The sequence below is a fragment of the Pygocentrus nattereri genome, chromosome 2, assembly GCF_015220715.1.
Source record: "Pygocentrus nattereri isolate fPygNat1 chromosome 2, fPygNat1.pri, whole genome shotgun sequence".
In the NCBI taxonomy this organism is placed as follows: domain Eukaryota; kingdom Metazoa; phylum Chordata; class Actinopteri; order Characiformes; family Serrasalmidae; genus Pygocentrus; species Pygocentrus nattereri.
The window spans coordinates 16,747,610-16,770,709 of NC_051212.1; the positions used below are offsets into that span (position 1 = coordinate 16,747,610).

At 40.1% G+C, this 23,100-nt stretch overlaps 1 protein-coding gene across 2 annotated transcripts; it reads right to left on the reverse strand.

Annotated features, from left to right (window-relative positions):
• Nucleotides 1-1,623: 1,623 nt before the first annotated feature.
• Nucleotides 1,624-15,772, reverse strand: LOC108414630 (Fc receptor-like protein 5). Of its 2 annotated transcripts, XR_005129717.1 has the most exons (11): nucleotides 15,438-15,772; nucleotides 15,231-15,364; nucleotides 13,344-15,130; nucleotides 12,545-12,591; nucleotides 9,578-9,613; nucleotides 7,806-8,105; nucleotides 7,214-7,510; nucleotides 3,536-3,799; nucleotides 3,202-3,303; nucleotides 2,954-3,117; nucleotides 1,624-2,533 (listed from the first exon to the last, which is right to left on the reverse strand). XR_005129717.1 is itself a non-coding variant. In XM_017687524.2 (10 exons), the coding sequence occupies exons 4-10, from the start codon at nucleotides 12,573-12,575 to the stop codon at nucleotides 3,086-3,088; spliced, it is 1,062 nt and encodes a 353-aa protein (XP_017543013.2). In that variant the 5' UTR covers nucleotides 12,576-12,591; nucleotides 13,344-15,130; nucleotides 15,231-15,364; nucleotides 15,438-15,772; the 3' UTR covers nucleotides 2,737-3,085. The 2 variants fall into 2 exon arrangements, 1 of the variants encoding a protein (XP_017543013.2); XM_017687524.2 differs by lacking the exon at nucleotides 1,624-2,533 and having other exon boundaries at nucleotides 2,737-3,117.
• Nucleotides 15,773-23,100: the final 7,328 nt, after the last annotated feature.

Genomic DNA, 23,100 nt, shown 5'->3' on the forward strand with positions numbered 1-23,100 from the left:
TATGTGGAGCAGAATTGGCTTTATTGATGTTGCTTCATTGCTTCATCATCCCTCAATGTTTAAATGATGTGAACGTGTGCATAATTATTAAGCTTGCACTACTATACTGTGTCTAGAATGACAGAGCACAAGGCCTTTTTGCACCTCCTCCAATGGTCAGACTCACAAAGCTTAAGTAGAAAATAGACAAACCACAATGTTACTTCTGTTCACACCCATTCTAAGAAATTGACAGACAGAAAAAGCCCAAACTATTTGCTCAAGATATCATGTTAAACATGACCAGAAATAATGTTAAATATAATGTTATCCATTAGGTCATTGTCATAGTACAAAAAAACAAACAAAAAAAAAACCTCAGGGGATAATGCTGGGTTGAGGGTGGTGGTAGCGGTGGTGGTGGTGGGGGTGATTATAACTTAGCAACACTGCTGGCAATGTAAACCCACTTTATGCAGCTTCTGATGCACAGTTCTTGAGCTGTATTGCTTCCAGAGGCAGGTTGAAACTCTGTAGTGGGTGATGTGCATCATGGCTGAGCTGTTGTTGCTCCTACATGTTCCCATTTAAAAATAATAGCACTTACAGTTGACAATGGACAGATCTATCATGGCAGAAGTTTCACATGTTTGTGAAAAACATGGCATCCTGTGACATTGGTGATTTTCATGTTATTATTGTTAATTTGGCTATAAATGTGGTGATGATTAAGCCTGAAAAAAACAGAGCCTCTGTTTCACTACTGGTTTTTGCATTTAAAGTCACTGAGCTCCTCAGTACAAACCATTCTACTGCAAGTATTTGTCTATGGAGATTGCATTACAATTTACACACCTGTTAGCAATGGGTGTGGCTCAAACACCTGAGCTAAATAATTAGGGAAGGTGACCATATAACTTTGGCATTCACTTATCCTTAAACATTGAAATAACATTAAAACAAAACACTCCTGTGAAATCTCCTCGTGAGCTAACTTGCTAGCCTTGCAAGCGTATCAATGCAAATTGAGTAGTTTGAATGTAATACACACAAAGTTTGTGAAGATTTGCTTAATTGTTTATAAACCTTGGTGTAGAGATGAGTTGTGTTGTGTTGTGTTGTAGTGCCTTTCTTTTGTTTTCTTAGCCATGTATCCTTTAGCATGAGAATTAGCCAGCTGGCTAGGAAAAGCAGTGGAATTGTATTAGCTGTCATGGTTAACAGAGTATTTTATATATTGTGGGTGAGTTCTGCTGCTGAAGTTGACACTTATGTTCACTCTGTCCTTTCGAGGGCTCATCGAACATCCGTCACTTGAGCTAACATAAATATGTCCCTTAAGATGGCGTCAAAGATTACGCTGAGGGGAAGTGACGAGGCCTTCACTAAAACTGGTAGCGAAAGAGCCAGAAGCTGTTTGTTCCTCTTAAGTATCACACATTTACAACTACAAATGCATTCTAATTGATTAATAATAATTCATGAAATATTAACATGCAGATCAAACAATGATCTTTAATGACAGATAATGTAAAGAAGAACATTATGAAAATGATAGTTTGTTTTCATATTTGAATACTGACATGATACCATTAGATATATGATAATGAATCTTGCTTTGTTTCTTCAGCTTTTTTATGTTAAAAGTTGTGCTGTAAATTTATGTGACCTATGTTGGCTGCAGTTTCTTAATGTTTTGCCCCACTTGTCAGGCTGAATTTGTACTCTTTGAGACAGACCTCCAAACCAAGTACTTACTTCTTCCCAAGTACTCACTTCCTAAAGTAAGATCCTTAGACCCACTGATACAGATTTCATCTGTATCTATCCAGCCTTTTACTTCACTTCACTTCACTTCAAGATTTAACAAGGATTGTGGAAAAAGGAGGTACAACCCTCCTCTATGCTACATGCTTCAAAAATCATTTATAAAATTGTGGACTCCACAGCCAGGTCTCACCACCCAGCCTTAAAGTCCCACCAGTACATACTCAAAACAGCACATATCATTGCTTATATACTGCCACCTAGTGTTTGTCCTGTGTGATACATGCACATATGTATTTCAACAATGAGGATCAGTGAGGGTCATGCTGGAGACTCTGTCAGAGACACCCACCCCGATCCCCAATGCAACATAAAAAATAGAACAATAATAGTAATAATAATAATAATACAAACAGACAGACATCGTAGCCTCTCTCAGACACTCTCACTATAATACAAAGGGTTTCCAACTCCACTGGTCAGTTCAGTTGGTTAGTTTCTTCCACACACTCTTTAGACTTCCTAACTAGTAAGCTAGTTTGAGTGTTTTGTGTGTATGGATTAGATTATTCACAAAGAGAAATGCAGTCCTAAAAACTGGCAACTAACCAAAGTCACGTTTCCCCATATGGCACAAAAAGGCATTAAAAAAGCTCAAGCTGGCAACCCAGAATATATTGTACTGAAAGGCCTCTACAGTCCTAGTCCTGGAGATCTACCACCTGTAGAGTTTGATAGTAGAGCTTCAGGCTTGAGAAGTGGGCCTTATACAGAATATGAAGCACATCTAGTGGTGAGAAAACACAGACGATTTCATGTTCTACATTTCTCTGAGCCAGGAGTGCTTCACAACGACTACCATCATTCCTGTGACAAAGAAATCTTCTGTGTCTTGCCTCAGTGACTACTGACCCAAAGCGTTTACTCCGGTCAAATAATAGAAGAAAATAGTTTCAAAAATTAAGAAATATTAAAAACTACACAGTGATAAAAATGTTACAATATAAAAAATAAAATTGAAATGTATTTGCAAGGCAAATGTTAACAACAACAACATTTTTTGTCGATTTTAAATTTATGATTTGAGCTTTAAGGCTGAGTCAGGAACTAAAACATGTAAACCACAGGCACCTCATTACTGACACCTACTGACCAAGGACATAAATTAATGTTAGCGGTTTTATTCGATGGAGCCTTTAATGCTCACCTGCCAAATGTAGTGATCTATAACTGGATTAACATCACTGAACAAACATTGGACAACATCATAATCATGATCCTAATCCTCTGACTGACTCTCATCAACATGTTCCAGCTTCTATCACTGCTCACACTGTGTTCAGCTCATCAGGTTCAGCTGATCAGGTTTAGCTGTGAAGTACACAACAGTAAACATTTTAGCCCTTAATCAAATGTTATTATTTCATTTCAGGCCAATAAAAACACTGTTCTCACCTTGAGCTCTGTAGCATTTGACCCCCAGAATGATGGACACCAGAAGATACGGAGACGCTGCCATTAAACTACTGAGCAGACTGAACACTGAGAATGAAGCTCCTGAAACACAATAAAGTCATTGCAGTGCTGTAACTGTTGGAAGCGTGTCAGTAAACCATAAAAAGGAGATTGCACTGAACCAGAAAGTGTGCAGATACAGTAATGAGAACTCGGAGAACTCTATCAGTGACAGATATTAGTAATAGTGTATTATAGTGAGATGAATACAGAGTTTTCTGGAGTGTCTCTGTTCTGCTTTACTGGTTTCTAATAATAAAAAGTGTGGACTCACTGGTCACTGTGATGTTGACAGGATTGCTGCTCTCTCCAGATTCAGACTCACACCAGTACAATCCAGTGTGGGATGTGTTGAGGGAGCTGATGTTGCACGTAGATCCTGTAACTGATCCCCAGCCTGATGAACAATCTGACACCTTCTCACTGTGTGTGTATCGTCTCACTCTCCATCCAGTAGAGTCACTCTGTCCCTCACAGCTCAGTGAGAGAGAGTCAGTAATAAAGTGTTGAGCTCTGCTTGGACTGACCATCAGAAACACTGCAAAAGATGAAAAATGTAGACATAGGACTATATACATATAGACACACACAGAGTTCTGAAAGCAAAAAGGGGGTCCAACCTTTTACTAGCAAGGTGCTAGTAAAATTAGGTGTACCTAATAAAGTGGCCTGTGAGTGTAATTATATATATATATATATATATATATATAACCCCCTTTTTGCTTTCAGAACTTCAGACCTGCCTTGATTCTTTATGGCATACTTTCAACAAGGTGTTGGAAACGTTCCTCAGAGATTTTGGTTGGTTATTTGAGTTACTGCTGCCTTTCTATCATCTCAAACCAGTCTACCCATTCTCCTCTGACCTCTCACATCAACAAGGCATTTTCGTCCACAAAACTGCTGCTCACTGGATGTTTTCTTTTTTCAGACCATTCTCTGTAAACCCTAGAGATGGTTGTGTGTGAAAACCCCAGTAGATCGGCAGCTTCTGAAATACTCAGACCAGCCCGTCTGGCGCCAACAACCACGCCACGTTCAAAGACACTTAGATCACCTTTCTTCCCTTTCTGATTGTCTTGACCACCTCTACATGCCTCCATGCATTGAGTAACGGCCATGTGATTGGCTGATTAGCTGTTTGTGTTAGCAAGCAATTGAACATATTGTACCTAATAAAGTGGCCAGTGAGTGTGTGTGTGTGTATATAATACATACAGTATCTCACACAAGTGAGTACACCCCTCATATTTCTGCAAATTCTTTTTATATCTTTTCATTGATATAACAAAGTAGTCAGTGTACAGCTTGTATAGCAGTGTACATTTACTGTCTTCTGAAAAGAACTCAACACACAGACATTAATGTCTAAATAGCACACCTCACAGTGAACATGTCCAAATTGTGCTCAAACTGTCAGTATTTTGTGTGACCACCATTATTATCTAGCACTGCCTGAACCCTCTTGGGCATGGAATTCACCAGAGCTGCACAGTTTGGCACTGGAATCCTCTTCCACTCCTTCATGTTAGACACCTTGCGCTCCTCCACCTTCCTCTTGAGGATGCCCCACAGGTGCTCAATTGGGTTTAGGTCTGGAAATGTACTTGGCCAGTCCAACACCTTTACCTTCAGCTTCCTCAGCAAGGCAGGGTTGTTATTGTGTTGGAGAACTGCCATGCAGCACATTTTCCGAAGGGAGGAGATCACGCTCTGCTTCAGAATGTCACAGTACATGAAATTCATGTTTCCCTCAATGAACTGCAGCTCCCCAGTGCCGGCAGCACTCATGCAGACCCAGACCACGATGCTACCACCACCAGTGCTTGACCGTAGACAAGAGACAGTCATCTTGGTACTTCTCACCAGGGCGCCACCACACATGCTGGACATCTGAGCCATACAAGTTTATGTTGGTCTCATCAGACCATAGGACATGCTTCCAGTAATCCAGGTTCTTGGACTGCTTGTCTTCAGCAATCTGTTTGCAGGCTTTCTTGTGCGTCAGCTTCAGAAGAGGCTTCCTTCTGGGACGATGGCCATGCAGACAGAGTTGATGCAGTTATATTCTGAGCATTGACAGGCTCACCTCCAACTTCTTCGATCTCTGCAGCAATGCTGGCATTTATTTTTTGAAGCCAACCTCTGGATGTGACGAACACGTGGACTCAATTTCTTTGGTAGACACTGGCGAGGGGTGTACTCAATTTTATGCGATACTATATTTTATGTATATTTATATATTTATTTATACATTTTATATAGAGATAATCTTTGAAAGCTTTTATTATGGTAGTCTTCCCTTTCCCTGTAGTTCTCCTAGTAACTGGTTGCAGGTGTCTAATTCCTTGAATGGCATTTCTTTGTTGGCCTTTGGTACTGTTTGTTGTGGCCTGCTAAGACAGCAGTTGGATCTCTCTGCATTTTTGTTGGTGCTGTATGTCTGTAAATAGCCTAAGCCATTCAATAGTGTTACTCCTTTCCTCTTTACGGGGTAGGCCCTAATCTTATCCTACAGGAGGTGTTTGTTCCAGTAGGTCTGTACTTGACCCTAGATTGGTTGGCTACTTTGTGGTGAAGGCCTACATGGTTATGCTGTATATCACTGTTTGAGGGTTGGGAGCTGCTGTTTCTTCCCCTTTTTTTCCTTTGCTTTACTCTGTGTGATTCGAGTGTGTGTGTGTGTGTGTGTGTGTGTGTGTGTGTGTGTGTGTGTGTGTGTGTGTGTGTGTGTGTGTGTGTGTGTGTGTGTGTGTTTGGAGTGACACCTAACTTACGAGGTGGTAAAGGTTTTATTTAGGGACATATACTACTTACACTTGAGCCCTACCCTTAACTTATGTTGGTTCGTGTGTTATTTTTTCCTTTTTTTAATTAAAGGAATAAAGTTGATTTGATTTTTTTATAAGGTTATACCTTTCCATTGTTGATGATTGATGATACCATGTTGTGGAATTTTAAGCTTGAAGAGAAAAAGATTATATCTTATGTTTTTATCTTTTTGAAAAGTATATTTGGGTACTGTCAAAATAATTTTTAAAAATCTTCTATTTTGAGAGGCACAACCTTGATCCATATGCAAATATATTAATAAATTATGAATTTGCTGTATAAATGTATCTAGAGCATTGCCTTGCACTCTTTTTTATTGCTGTAGGTCAACACTAAGCTGAAAAACGCTGTGCTTCTGGCTTCGTGTATATATAGTTTACTTTGAAACTTCCTTCTGCACTTTATCATTTTGTAAGGTGAAGTTCCTTTTCACTACCTCTGGGTCTCCTTGGCCTTAGCTGTGAGATTTTAGTGAATATGCTCCTCATCAAGCAAGAAGTTATCTGTTATGCTGTTTAAAAGCATTCAGCATTAAAAGGTTCTGCATAAAATCCAGTTAAATTTACTACTTTATGAGACATCCATGTTTAGATTTTAGTCAAAAAGTTCTCTAAAATATATTAGGACATGATTACATATAGTATGTTGTTATTTTTGAGACATGATGTACGTTATATTGTGTGTTAGCAGAGACCTTTGCAGTTATAAGGAGGCTCATGATACATCAATGCATTTATTTTGTGTAATATAAAAAGAGCACAGTCAGTATTTACAATTGGCCTTGGTGAATTGGAGTAGAAAATTCATTATAGCATCTTTGTTATTTGAAAGGGAAACTCCTAGAAATGCACATGCAATAATGCATAAGAGGCCATTGCACCTGTTTAGTAAACTGAGACAGGCACTTTTTTAATGCCAAAATAATGGCGTTTGTTAACATTTTGTGACAGTGCAAAATGTCAATAAATATGCCCGTTGGTGTTTTTTAGAATGGTGTATTTACACTGTCATAACCAATAATGCACAAGTGAGCTGTTCAGGGACATAATGGATCCATTAGTCTAGTTCTGGGTAAAGCTGGTTATGTTGGTATAGATAATATAATTCAGCAGAAGCTCACCGTTTACAGTGAGAGTAACAGAGTCACTGTACTGTGATGATGTTGGTCTGTCACGTCTCTCTCCTCTACACTGATACTGATCTCCATGAATCACAGCATCTCCTCTGATGGTGAGAGTGTCTCTGTTTACAGTGTAATACACAGACTGAGACACCGCAGTCAGTTCACTCCGTTTATCCTGTTTATACCACTGATACGTCCATCCATCATAACCTTTAATCTCACACTTCAGAGTCACTGACTCTCCAGTGGACACAGGTCTCTCTGGTTCTACAGTCAGTGTAGCTCTAGGTAAAGCTGTAGAAACAGAGGAGAGAAGACAGAACAACTCAGAGTATATTTTACAATCAGACACTACACAACACTTCTGAAGGCTTTGTATTCATATTTTAACACTTTTAACTAAAATGGAGCTAACCATTAAAATAATGACACATCCACATTATTCCGTGCATGGAGTCTCATCTGAAGCACTTAAAGTCACAAAAAAGATGTACGGATCTCCATCATATTGACTCAAGTATTCAAATGTGGATGGAAATGCTGTTGCCAACATAAAAAGACATAAAAACAGAAATGATAATGTGCTCACCAAATACAGTGAGAAAAACAGTGTTACTGTACTGTGATGATATTGGTCTGTCACTTTGCTCTCCTCTACAGCGATACTGATCCCCATCCAACACTGCATCTTCTCTGATAGTGAGTGCGCTCATGTTTTCAGTGTAATACACAGAGTGAGATACTGCAGTCCATCCATGCCATTTATCCTGCTTATCCCATTGATATGTCCATGATATGTTGATAGGTTCTATTTCACACTTGAGGGTGACTGACTCTCCAGAGAACACTGCACTTGCTGGTTCTACAGTGAGTGTAGCTCTGGGCAGATCTAGACAAAATGGGAAAAACAGTAGTTCAAGTCAGTTCCATTATACACGATATCAACTTCTACATTGTTTCTTTGTGTCCATTGGTTTCAGATTCATTTTTGGTTTGGATTCAACAGACGGTTTGCCTCGTTTTCAGGTTTCACTTTTAAGAAAATTTACTCTATAGTCATGTAAATGTTAGCATTTGATTGTTTCCTTGGGGAAATTATTACTTGATTACTTGGGGACTGAACATGGCCTACATAGCAAACAGCTCCATATAGATCTGCACTGTCTCAGCTTTAGCACTTGAATAAATATGTGACGTTTTACTACGTAACTGCTAAGGGCTAGGGGCTACTGACAGGCTTGTTGTCCATTAGACAGGGTCCTTGGACAGTCTTTACCTTGCTTTGAGCTGTGCACTTTACATTGGTTGGATTTGTTAACACTCACATTTAGACACCTTTTGTGTTTAAATATTTCTACTATACTCAGTATGTATCACCTTCACCTTGCTTTTCACAGGGTGCTTTACATTTTCCAATACTACCCGTTTGACTCTGATTGCCGAGTTCTGGATTGAGAGTTCACTGTGGTAATATGTAACTGCAGACCTGAATGACTCACTGTAGTTGGCCAGAAGTCTTCTAGTCATCATGGAATGAACTTTCTTCTGCTATATTTAAAGGATCATAGTAATACTTCTTGATGATTTAATGTAGCTACACTTTACATTGGAATCCCATGATCAAGTTGATATATTCTACTTTTTGTACTGTTTAGACTGCCCTGCGATGGACTTCTGCCCAATGACTGCTGGGATAGGCTCCAGGATAAGCAGCTTAGAGAATGTGTGTGTGTGTGTGTGTGTGTTGTTGTTGTTTAGAGAAAAGAAGGGTATAAATTGTTTTCCTTCTAACATTACCATATTTTTTTTTTTATCTATAAAGCTGGTGGAAAATAAAATATTCTCCAAAGAAACAAACCTGATATCACCTGACACAGACAGTTTAATAGGATGACTGGTTCATGTGCCCTTTGGGATGCCTTGGGTCCCTGTTCCCATGCTGGTAAATTCACCTATTCCCATTTATTTTGCCTCTCATGTGTATTCACTTTGCTCTTCAGAGCATTGAACTTCTTTTCCATTCTTATACCAGCTGTAAGTCCACTCACTGTTGTTTGACCCTCTCTAGTTCACATTCAAGAGTTACTTCAGTGAATATTTCTGTATGTCCTTATGACTGTATATGACTGTATTTTAATTGTAACATGACTTTTTTGTAAGACACAATACATTATTAATTTATCCATTGATCTCAGATACACAGTGTATGTGTTTAAGATATGATGTAAAATAATTTTAAAAAATGTTCTGATTACTCTAAACATAGTTAACTGGTCAAGACTTGACTTGTGGAACTTTGATTTTTCATTGCTCCATTACAGATTTTACTGATTTGATGTGTATTTCATTTAACTGATTCACCTTCACTTTGTCCGCAGCAGATGATGGTAGTCAGCACTAAAGCAGGGAAACAGAGGATATCACACAATGTGAAATATTAGGTAATTAGATAATTCATCTGAAAAATTAGGTAAAATTAATGACACTGGGTTATGCAGAGATGGAGTTAGTTAGGACCCTGAGAACCATAGTTACACTACCGTTTGAAAAGGCAATGAAAAGCCACATAAAAGACAAATGTGATTTCAGGTAAAGGTATAAAACAATTCTAATGTGCACCCTGTGCAATTTTATAGCTTTCAAGAAATAACATAAAAATAGCATAAAAAACATAAGAGATGTGTTTAGTCTAATGAGCAGAGCTATAGATTATCATGATTCTAAAATGACTGAGAACACTACATATCGTCTAGAATGAAGTTAGAAAAAAGGAACTTCCAGTGTCTCATATTTGAAAAACAGTGCAGTTACTTGAAGTTACAACATATGTATATAGATAATGACAGGTTCATAATTATTCATATGCACATACAATTACACTATCATTATAAAACTAGAATCACTAAAACATGAGAAGGTTCTATCTGGCATTCTTATCAAAGCTGAGTTTTGTACATATAGTTTATCTTTCAGTGCTGATTATGTTGCTGTGTTTCAGCATTGTAGAGTCTATTTTTTTTTAAGCAAAGACCATACCAAGACGGCATTATTGGGTTCTGTCTGCTTCAAAAAAAAAAGAAATCAACCTATTTAAACCTAATTTTTTAAACACTGACTAATCAAAATCTCAGATTAGCAAATAGCTCTAACTCTGAGGTGTTTGCTTAAAATTCCTCTCTCCTAAACCACTGACCCAGTCTTAGACCCCCAGCTACATACTCAGTGCTGACCCTAAGATCTTCTCATCACTCTCGTAGGAGTATGAATTCATGGTAGGGCTGTAGTCAAGACCACCATTGTTAACTTCAAGACAAGCCGAAGATCATGATTAACTGTCTAAAGGGGGATGAGTCCAATCTTCAAGATCTCCCGGTATAAAGTACTGGAAAAATAAGTCATTTAAGTATTTGTTGTTTGTCATTTTGGCATCAAAATTAGATCAACAAAAAAATAATATAAAATCATTTCTAACAGAAACAAAAGTCAACAAAGCCACTCACCTGATGTTAATAAACTTTACTGTCCTTTCACCTGTTTGGATCATCTGCCTCTTTTTTAAATAGATTACAAACTAGATTCAGCGCCATCCAACTCGACTTTGGGAACATTTCTCTAACTGCTGTAAACTCCAGCCTTCCTACCGAACAAGCTCAGCTTTTGTGCCTAACATCACTAACCAATTTAACTCTGATTAGCAAACAATATCAAAATACATCCGCTGTTAGCTGGTTATGTGCAAATGTGTGCCCTTGAGTACTTTCAGCAAGAATCATTTACATTTACAGCATTTGGCAGACACTCTTATCCAGAGTGACTTACAATTTTATCATTTTATACAGGTAGGCGAAGGTGGTTTTAGGAGTCTTGCCCAAGGACTCTTATTGGTATAGTGTAGGGTGTTTGCTCAGGTGGGGATTGAACCCCAGCCTTCAGTCTGGAAGGCTGTAGTTATCAAAACATTGGACTAAACACTATGTAACGCTGTCAAATTCAGTGAAACCCATTTATACATCTGCTGCATCAGCAAATGCTTGATTGAGCTTCCCCATTCAAGAGAACTATGTCTGCATAAACTGACACATGACATGTTATAAATTCAGCCAATTAAATAACAGCAAATAATCAAGGCTACTTGTTGAGGTATAACAAAAATTTAAATGAATCCACCTAATTAAAACATCACAACATAACATGAATGAATGAGCCCATACTTACACGGTCATGGAATTCAGTAGAGCCATAAGAGTAAGACCTTTCAAATGTATTAAAACAAACTAATTTGAGAGGCGGGAGAGAGAATGTCCATCTGTTTAGAGGCTATTTCTTACTGTGGTTCATCACATTGAACGGGTAAATAGATTTTATACAAAACAGCTTATATTTCAGGTCTATTTTAAACCGAGAGCTACCTGAGACCGAGTTAAAAGAAAATCATTTTTATATTTAAACTTCAACTGGACTGAAACTTGGTCAGAATACAAATACTACAGATTCCAAGGAAAGTCAGAGACTATAAAAACTGCAGCCCGAATTCATGGAGTCCTGCAATAGCAGTGAAACTGTGAGCATTTTAAGAGCAGAAGTGTATGAACAAAGCCTTAAATACAAAAGTAGCCATTCACAAAATGGCCTGTAGCAATAAATAACTGACCTTGCCCCCACTGATCTGAAACACACATGGACCGACAGTGACTGGCTAGCTAGGGTTATATCCTTCACACGCATTCAATTAAATTACATCCAGAGTGTGTTAAAACTGAAAAAAGGTAAGGTACAGCCACATCAGTTATTCTATCTGTGTAAGTGGTGTGGAACACTATTTTCAATGAGATGAAACTGGGCTGACGTATAAGGGGGTCATTACCACACAGGATGTATTTGCTTCTCTAAACGTGTGGCGTCAGCGTAGAAGGAGAAATGGGACAGGCCATTATTTCTGCTGCAAGATGTGTTCTTTTACTCACAGGAGCAGAAAAGGCACAGAGAGACGTACACACGCAGCAGAAGAGCTAGAATATTTCTAAAGTTTATGTACTATAATAAATTATTTTAAATTTATTTTTAAAATTATATTTAAATATTTAAAAAATATTAAGGAGTTAGCATGTTGGAGCGTTTCTCTACAGCATTTTCACATAAAATTATACAGCACAATATTTTCATCCTACCATCATACTGCTTTTCTCATATACACAGTGAACACAGTACAACATGTTTCCCCACAGTAACCTTATATAGTTAATATTTAAACAATGTAAAACAATGGCGATCACATCTCTGATAACACATTATTATAAAGATAATGATATAAAGAGAACATTTACTCACAGAGTATCACAGAGAGTGACCTGAACTCCATACTGCCCCCGTAATGACTGAGAGAAAGAGAGAACTGGGTGTTGTGTGTTTATATGTATATAAGCAGTCATCACTTCCTGAGAGAGTGTGTGTGTGTGTGTGTGTGTGTGTGTGTGTGTGTGTGTGTGTGTGTGTGTGTGTGTGTGTGTGTGTACCTGCACACATTGCCACTCAGGAAGTGATGACTGTTCAGTCAGTCTATAAATATTCATCAGAGATGGGAACAAGCTGCAAGTAACAAGTAAGTCTCAAGTCTTGACACAAAGATAGTCGAGTCTCAATTCAAGTCCCAAGTCAGTACAGGCGAGTCTCAAATCTTCTAGTCCTAAACAAGTCAGTTTTGCATATTCTTCACTAATTATTGGCCCAAACATCGAATGAAGGTAACAGTACCAAACCACAGCGTGTCAGCAGTGCCTGTATATTCATTTTTCAGTTGTTTTGGTTTTTATCCTTCCAACAAAATCCAGGGTACACAGAAAACCACATTTATAAGGGTTAGGAAATTACAAAGTGAAGTAAAATAAATAAATAAATAAATAATAATAATACATCAAGCGAATGTTTTGCAGTTAGTATGCATGTTTTCTTTTATTCATGGCCACGATTTCTTAAGTAATGATCAGCATCAACATTTCAACAAACTCAAATTAAACACACACAGAAACATTAATGTGGGATGAGGTCAAACGGCGAAAGAGTTTAATAGATCTGTGGATTAGATGTAGATATATTAATGTGAGGAAGTTGAAACGCTGCTAATTTCTACCTGTAATTGTGTGATGGTCTCTAACACCGGCATTTGACCCTGAGCAGAAAAACGCCCTGGGCCATTGGCTGTGAAGAGGAGCTGCAGTTTCCTCATAAACCCCTAAATCAGAATCAGCCCTGGTGAGCGTCTCAGTTCATCTCATCAGTCTACCTCATCAGAACCCGTCAGACAGTCTCAGGGAGCTGTTACCAAAACACAAACAACATGCGTTTAGCTAAAAATAAAACATGACCAACGTCTAAAAAAATGAGAGAATGAATAAACAAAAACGTACCCACGAAGTAAAGAAAACGTGCGTACCAACTGCAAAACGTTCGCTTAAATTAAGTTTTTATTCCTCCGTAAGGATCCAGCTATTTGGGGAACTTAAAAGATGAAGGACCGTTCAGAGGCGACTTCTTGGACAAAGCTCCAGTGCAGTTTTGCTTTATGGTGATCATTCAGGTAAGATGTTTTATGAGACACTTACCTTGTAAAGCTTATTTAAGATGAGTATAATTTGCTGTGGTGTAAATGGGATTATGATTACCTCTATTCTGTGATGTAGACAGTAGTAAATTACACCAAATTGCTCAGATCTTCCAGCTTGTTGTTTTTGAAACCTCCAGAAAATACTCAAAATTCCTATTTTGTGACTTATTTTAACTAACTGACTACACAGAACTCCTATTGTAAAAGGTTTCACAATAAAATAGTTTCTAACAGATTATTGCTTGTTATTAGACAGGTAGGCAATAAACCTGGACCAAGCTGTTCAGTTCAGTTCGGTTTGTAAGAAAGGCAGAGGTTTAACGTGTAAAACTCTTCACCACCACCTCCGCTTTCTGCACGGTCTTCACAGAAAGAGCTCAATGAGATTTGTGATGTTTGGAATGCCCAACCGCATTCGGCCTTCCACAAACACGAACATGCTAAGTGGGCTACCTAACGTCATGGACCTTGCACCACATCTGTGGAAATCTGAAGACCTTCTTATTCCAGTCTGTGAAGGTGAACTCAACACCTGCAAAGAGTACTGAGTTTTTGACCCGTACAGTGAAGATGTATTTGACCTGTGTTCCATATTTTTGGAGGAATCAAGCTCATAATTTCCAGCCACTGAATCACAGGCACTTGAATTGTACTTATCTTTGCAGGATTATTCGGTGGCCAATTACAGGATCACTTAACATTTGATGAAGGTACAATAACATTCCTACTGTAATGGAAAAACAGAGAGCAGTAATCTGAGCATTAACCTGGCAGATTGACTGATACACTTTCATATGCCAACAGTTTCTTTGATCTTTGTCAGGCCTTTACAGTTAAAAGCACAATAGCAAATTGCCTGATGAGTAAGAAATTACTAAGAAACCAAAAAAAGGACAATTAACACATTTTGTAACACTTCTTACTTACCTAACCTAGCTAGCTGATCAGAACCACTGACTCTCAGTAGTTTTAAAACACTCAGTTCATGGCGGACTACATATACAAAAACTATGAGCAAGCTGTTAACTAGCATTTGATAAATATAATGTTACTTCCTTTCAGGAGGGGCTGCAGGTGGTGCTGATGGAGGTGGTGAACCGAAGTTTGTCCTCAAATGATCTTGTTGAGAGTTCAGTGAAGGTGTAGGATGACAGCGCCTTGACGGTGTCCAGCTGTCTCTCCCACAGCTGCAGCGCTATCTGTGCAGTCCCGTCAGAGATGCAGCAGTTTCTGACCTCACGCTCGGCCCCACGGATATTCACCGTTTGTACAGATGGACTTAGAGAGACCACTTTAGCTTCCACCAGGCTGACCTGCAACCAGAGAGACAGGCAAGGACAAAAAGGTCAGTAAAGTGCAGTAGAAAAATGCATTAAAGTGTAATTTGCAGCTCATAGAGCGTTTAGGGTTCACCTTTCTGCCTGGCGGCATCATCATCGAGTGTTTTTCTGCTGTGATGGGGGGCTCCGTGTGAAGAACGGCATGTCTCAGTGACTGAGACATCACTCCTGTGACGATCACGTCGAAGTCTGTTGTCCCCCTGACACCTGAAAAACATAAAATCCTGCATTAGGAGGAGGAGGTGGGTAAACGGTGACACATTCATAGAGAAGAACTTACTTAACGCCTTCTTTACGTTCTTTAGGCAGAGCAGAGTTCCGTTCCGCTCAGCCTGGAGAAATGCGTGTCTCTAGCCTGGGCTGAAGACCACCGCATCGTGGAAGTCCTCCCGGCCTTGTTATCACCTCTGGTGGTACCGACTAAATCACTGTAAATAAACCGCTGTAAAACTGTTAAAACACAGGAGAAAACGACACTAGGACGTGTTTCAAACTTCAAATATGGACATAACTATACCAGCACCAGCATGAACAGCCATAAACAGCCCTCTGCCAAATAACTCAGAAAAGCCCTTAACTTAGCATATTCAGCTGCCTAGACAGCACGAACACTCAGCTCACAGCACACTACATACACAAACCCATGAGCAAGCGTGTTAAATATAACGGTAATAATAATAATTATAATAATAATAATAAAACGTGAATAATCATCTAACGTCACTTCCTTTCCACAGTTAGTTGACGCTATAGTGTGGCAGAGCTGGTGGACCCTCTCTGACCGTTTACGACCCTCCAGCTGCTGCTGCGAGCCCATAATGATGCTCTGCGGCGCAAAGGAAGCTGCAGCAGCTACAGTGTCCTAACTGCTAATCGTGGGATCGAATAAAAGAAAACGGATCCACGAATTAAAGAAAACGGGGTATGATTAGACGAAAACGAGGGAACGAATAATTAATCGTGGGAACGAATTAATGAAAGCGTGGGCAAGATGAGGGAACGATCTAAGAAATTGTTACCACGAATTGCAAAACGTTCACTCTAATTTATTATTATTATTATTATTATTATTATTATTATTATTATTATTATTATTGACCTCCGTCCCCTCCGGGGCTCCGTAGAGGAAAGAGTTTGTAGCCCATGTTAAAATATGATGCTCGCACATTGTTGTTGTACTGCTGGTAGAAAATGAACTGAAATACGGATCCACGTCAGAAACCAGCGCCAGGCTGAAAGCGACGCCGCTAATCACGAAACCCGCTCAGCCGCTCTGATCACAGCAGCGCAGCAGGAGCTTCTCCTTTAACAAACTGAGGAACTCGGGAAAAAACGGCGGCTGGAGTGAAAAACACAGAATCAGAGAAGACGGAGAGAAACACGCCAAGCGGAGAAATGCAGCCGATTTCTGACAATAAAAGACCAGAAACCTACAAAAGCAGCTGGAGCGCAGCGACCGGACCGCCGGAGAGACGGAGCCGGAGAGCCGGAACCGGAGCCGGGCTCTGTCGGTTTTACAGCTCCGCTAATAAAGGAGTGGAGTAAGTTAACTGGCCGTGTAATCTAGGATTATATCCATGTGGTGAGGTTACAGTACAGTTTAAATCAGACCGAGCCCGTGATGTTACTCCAGCCTGCGGTGGGAATTCACACAGTGGGCCGTGTTGGGCGGGAGCTGGTCTGGATTAGCTGCTGCTCCGCCGCCATGTTGTTATCTCTGCCTGCGTTGTGTGAAATGGGACGTTAACAGGGTCAGCTGGTGTTTCCTGGAGCCGAAATGCAGGCCAGGCTTTCCTTCCCCTTCGGGGTGTTTCCTCCTCGTTCCCCTTCGGGTTTACCAACCGCTGTGAAACCGCAGACCGCGGCGAGCGACCCGCGGATGTGGAGCCGGTTAAACAGCTGAAAACCACCTTCAGGACGGCGGGAGGCGGAGAGCCTGGACGCTGCGTGGTTTCTGGACATTTAACTTTACAGGCAAAGCTCCAAGAAAGAAAGAGGATTTTAGTTGTTTTCCCTCTCCACCGTGAGAGCTTGACTGAAATGCTTGGCTGGGCTGTAAACTCCCTCAGCAGACTGAATCAGAAGAGCTGAGACTTCATGTTAGTTTACTTTTATTTGACCTGGACGAGCTGAACTGCTCAGGTCTTCCTCTTGGACTCCACTGTGCATGTGTAGCCTGTAAACCTACAAAAGTCAGAGAAAGGTCAACTCTTACAGTCGGTACTCAGCCCAGTGAAAAACACTCACTGCTGATTATTAATGTTGTTACTTTCCTTTTAACCCGTGAAACAAAGTTAATCAGCAGTTATTCTAAAGAGGCTGACCTGCTGTTCCTCAACTAATTAAAGGAAAACACAATTAACTTAGTAATTAAAACACTTAGTAGCTAAATATAAACAATACTAATCCAATCCTAACTAACTAAACTACTGTAAATTAATAGGAAAAGAAAATATAAGCCTTAACCTTCACTCAACCAGCCAAAGACCCCACATAAGGAAAGATAACTGCATTACTTTTATTTTAACAGCTGATATAAAATTCCTTCTTTTTTTTTGTTTGTAACCTGGTCCATTCAAGAGAAACTTTCACTAAACGTTCAAATGCTCTCTTATGTTCGTGTCTCTGGTCATTAATTGTTCAACCACTCGCACCGAACCTAGAACTGGTCCAGTAGCATAACGTTACTCTTGTGATAGACTTTGGTGCACAAGTGTTACATTTCAAACTGCTGTGTTTCCATTACTAAAACATTTAGATTAAGTGTGTTCTCTGTAGAGGGAAGGTTAACCTATTTTCACTGAAAAACTAAGGAGGACATATGATTTGACCATTGTGAACCTTTTGCAAATACATTTTCATTGACAGTGATGGATTTCCTCATAAAAGAAGAAATGTTTATATAAATGATAACTGGGTTAACATCAGTGTAGATAAGTTTTAAAATGACCCTTTTGGCATTGGTAATCTTATGGCCCACCCCTAACAGACATTAATAATACATAATTAGTCAGTGGACTACAACTCCCCATTTTAAGATAGGTGAAGGGACCTAGGGACATTAAGAAGCAAAAACACAATTGTTTTAGTTCTAATAGAAACTGCAGCTGCCCTTCAAATCCTTGGAAGAGGAAGTCAAGGTTACAAGAGCTAGAGAAGTGGTGCAGTACAGGGACTCTAGTGATCCGAAGGTGGCCAAAGCTGGAATCCAAGTGAGGATGGGTAGGAAGTGGAGGGTGGAGGAGGCAAGGCTGTTTTACAGGAGCCTGGTGTGAGTGGTCACAAGAGGCCGAGCCGGTTTAGGATGCTTTCCAACTCTCCAAAGGAACACCAGAGGGAAGGAGAGGCAGTGCCTTGTTCAAGAGGAGGTGAGAGCAGCTGTGGAGGAGACAAGATCATGCAAGGCAGTGGGAATGAGGCATCAGGGGGCTTGGATAAGATGGGAGAACGCGGTTGAGAGGAAGGTAACCTGGACTGAGATTTGGAAAGCCGAACCTCACCGCATTAAATTCTTCACCCAGGCAGTGTATGATGCGAGTCCAAGCCCATTTAACTTGCACACATGGGGCACAGCAGAAACACCAGTATGTCCATTGTGCTCCAAGAGATACCAGTGGAGGCACGACCAAGTCCTTAAGACCATCGCTGAATCCATCAGCACTGGACTTGTGTGGGCAAAGCAATTTCATCCCTCCAAGAAATCCATCGCCTTCGTCAGAGCTGTGGAGCAGGCAGCCCCGGTCAAAAGTTCATCGGCAGGCATCCTGACCACTGCTAGAGACTGTCAGCTGTTGGTGGACCTCAAACGGCAGGTGTAGTTCCCCAGCCACATTGCCGTCACCACCCTCCGACTAGCCATTGTCCTCATGTCTGAGACGACCAAGCAAGCCGTGCTGGTGGAGCTGACAGTCCCATGGGAAGACCGCTTGGCAGAAGCATTTGAGAGGAAGCTCTCCAAGTACGTGGGACTGGTCAGCAACTGTCAGCAGGCTGGATGGAGAGCGAGGTGCCTCCCAGTGGAGGTTGGATGCAGAGGTTTCGCGGCCCATTCCTTGGCCAGAGCTTTAAGCAGTTTAGGCATCGTGAGCGAGCAAAAGAGGAGAGCCATCCACAATACCACCTAAATGGCAGAGAGGGCCTCAAGATGGCTGTGGCTCAAGAGAGAACCATGGAGTCATGGTAGCTAGCTAGCCATCTGGACACAAGCTGGGGTCTGATCAACCCCAGGTGGGTCACCTGGATGAGGGTGTATGATGTTGAAAGACCTGAGACACCCAATGAATCCAGGAACATCACTGATGTGTCCATATGCATCAGCAGATGTATTTGCACAGCAGATAAATCCCTACCATTGAACAAAGTAACTTCTTCAAAAGACAATCGAATGCAGCACTAACGAGAGATGTTTTGTGATATGCCAAGCAGTCCTGTGACTAGGCTACCAAAAAGGCTTAACAATTGATCAGATCAAATACAGTCAACAACTAACATAACAAGAAAGCCATGTGCTCAACAACACAAGCTTTATATCATTACTTTGTACTCTTGTAAGGAAGGAACTTAGCTTGTTTAACCACTAGACGTCCTTTATATGCATTGTTTTAAACAGAGAGCAGGGAACCTTTTTCAATAAAAGTTCCAACAAAGCTTTGCTGTTTCGTTTCAGGAAGCTTAGCTTAACAGTAACTAGGCAGCAAAAAGGTGTTTTATCAGCTTTATAGGTACAGAGTCAGAGTAAACAGCAGGAGAGGAGTAAAAAAAGTGAGGTAAATGTTAGAGAAAAGCGTTCAGGAAGTAGTTGGTACATATAAAAGCAATTTTAGGATATATTTTTGTGTGTGCTGTTGGTAGTTGCAGGTTCAACAAAGCATCAAAATATTGTGTAAACTATATTTTGTCAAACATATTGTAGGCTACAGTTGAGGAGCTCAAAGGTGCATTAAAGAAGATTTTTACACCAATAGATCACTGACCATTATGATTGTGTGTTTGTGGTGCATTCTACGATATTAACATTATTTAAAGTTTGGATTGGAAAAAAAAAAAACGTATTAAGCCAAATGCCCACACAAAAGTTAAATCAGAACGACTTTATTGCAGAAAAGCAGCAGTGGGGTTCTTCAGTGGTCTAAGCGTTGGCCCGGTCATTAGGAGATCACGAGTTCAATCCCTGGCGATGCTACAGCCATCCGTAGCTGGGAGTACAAGAGAGCACAATTGGCCGCGCACTCTTTAGGTGGGTAGGATGGCGCCCCTTCTCACCCCATCACTCAACACGATGCTAGTCAGCGCACATAACAGATCTGGCGGTTGGCGTTTTCCTCAGAGAGCATTCGGCTGTCCAATGCAGTTAGAAAAGAACTGGTGGCTGGTTTTGCAGGTCTCGGAGGAAGCCTGTGCTAGCCTTCACCCTCCTAACATTGATGGCATTGTGTGATTGGGAGAGTCCTAACTAGTGGGTGGAATTGGAGACGATTAAATTGGGGAAGAAAAAAATATATAGAAGAAGAAGAAGATGAAAAGCAGCAGTGAACGGCAATTGTTAAAGGCAAACGTTTGCAAAACAACGTTAGCTGAACAACACTGGCAAATTAAACAAAAAAATGAAGACTTTTAATAAGTAAAATTACAAGGTAACAAAAGCATACTAGCATATAGAAATGTACATTAAGTGCAATGTTCAGGAAAAAAAAATGCTAATTAACCAAACTCACCTACTTGCAGCCATTAAGGATTGGGAACTCACGGAAAGGGTCAATGTTTCTCAGGCTCAGAGTGTTCAACTTCAGCGCTGCTTGTGGGCACTGTGGGCTCAGAGTGGTTTACTTCGGCAGGGCGTGGAGGGGCTGTGGGGCCCAGAGTGGTCTCCCTCCGCGAAGCTTAAGGGGCTGTGGACTCTGAATGGTCTGCTTCATCATCAAAGGAAATACAGAAAGACGTTTGTCCTAAGAACTGCTCCTCGAGCTCATCAACATTGTCCATCCACTGAAAGCTCTTTGTTGTCCTTGTAAATTTTCATTGTGCCAGAGAGGCTTTTGTAGGTAGCTGTCTTCTGCATCATTCGGCACTGCTGGCAGCGGTGGAACTTGGGGTTCCTGGGGTCAAATTTATCCTTCCGGCTACCACAGAGAGAGCGCTTCATGCAGTTAATGGTTTATGTGTAGCATATACAGCACTGTGCGAAAGGCTTAGGCACCCAAGACACGTTTTCAAAATATATTTATTTGTGTAGTCCGTGTTTATTTGCTGAGAAAAGTGTTAATATTTGAATAAGCAAAATGTATGGAATATTAATTCATAATGATTTTATTTATAAATAATACAGTGATTTTAGTGGGTTTGTTTAACTATTTCCAAACCTCTCCTCGAGGAAGCCCAGTATTATATGTAGTTAAAAAGCAGCACCTGGTTTGACCAATCAGTGCTTCAGTAAATTGTGCTCATGATGTAGTTGGTGATATTAACAAGTCTCTGTGGTGGCTGTAGAGGTGTCAAGGAAATATATTAATTTTATAGAAATAGAAATTCTTGTTACTTTTTATTGTTTGTTTATTTGAGTTATGAATATTACTTTATTCTAATGTATATTGTGATAAACTCACTGCGTGAGGTAAATTGTTATAAAATTTGCTTAGATGCCTTCGCACAGTACTGTAAATCACAATCATTAGTACTAAACATAATTTTGTTTCTTTGTTTTATACTGATATAAAGCTTTATGGATGATGATAATCAAATGTGTGATTAACCAGTTTTAGAACACCACAGATTTTACCACTTGCACCTGCACATGGCATTTTCTATTCCTCATTTCATGTGTAGTACTTACTGTTAAATATCAGGAAAGATCTTAAATGGAGTGCTAATTCTTATGTTTTCTGTGCTAAATGATATTAAACGGATTTCTGGACAAAAACATACAACAGTCCTTGCACCATCATCTGTGTTTGCCCAGATGGTGCAGTTGTACATCTCATGTGATTTACCCATGTGCTTACACATTTTAGAAAACAATGGATTCACCATTGATCATTAGTGAGTAATTATAGCACTTCACTTTAGGAATTAACCCATGTAGCTGGGTTGTTGTAAAAAAATGTGCACATTCCTACAAGATATAAATTCAGCAAATAAAACCGTAATTGTGCATTAAAAGGTGCAGAAATATATTCCTTGAACACCAAAACATTGAAATTCCTTGAAAATCAAAACATGTCATTTGAAAAGGGTTGGCAAAACTTTTGCATATTTTAGTACATGCAAAAAAATGGATACTCACAGCCTGAAGCGACACCCTTGCTCAGCTCTTCTAACTTCAGTGCCTGGGTTGTTAAAGCTCTCCAGGGCTGCATCATTTCAGCACACAAAATACGCTCTTCCTCTTGTAGTTCTGACCGTTAAAGAGCAGTGAACAGGAGCTATTGAAGCACACAGAGATGCATGATGAACAGAGGGACTGCAGGCAGTGATTGCTGACCAACAAAGTGCTCCTATATGGTGAGTGGAGCTAATAAAATGGACAAAGATTGTATACACTTCATTAAGTGGTTGGTCAGTGTATAATCTGAAGTATAAAAAAGCTAATGAAACACTAGTAAATGCTATGCATTATTAAAGCTATAACATTTACCATTTCCTCTGGCATTTGCCAAGGCCATACACACATTTCAGACTTGAAAAAGTTCTTCATTGTAGACTATTTTTGTTTTGTGAAAGATCTGCCTGTCTGTTCTGTTGTTCCACAGCAACAGCCAATTGCTGCTTCTCCTCCCAGATCTTCTGCCTTATCTTGTGACGTCTCTTGTTGCTATCTGAATTAAACATGATTAAGGCCCAATCCCATTTCTTATTTTTACCCCTTGTTTCCCATTGAAACTGAGTTATAAGGGGTAGTGGTTGAAATCTCCCTCCTATGAAATGGGACGACCCTTCAAGAACCGGAT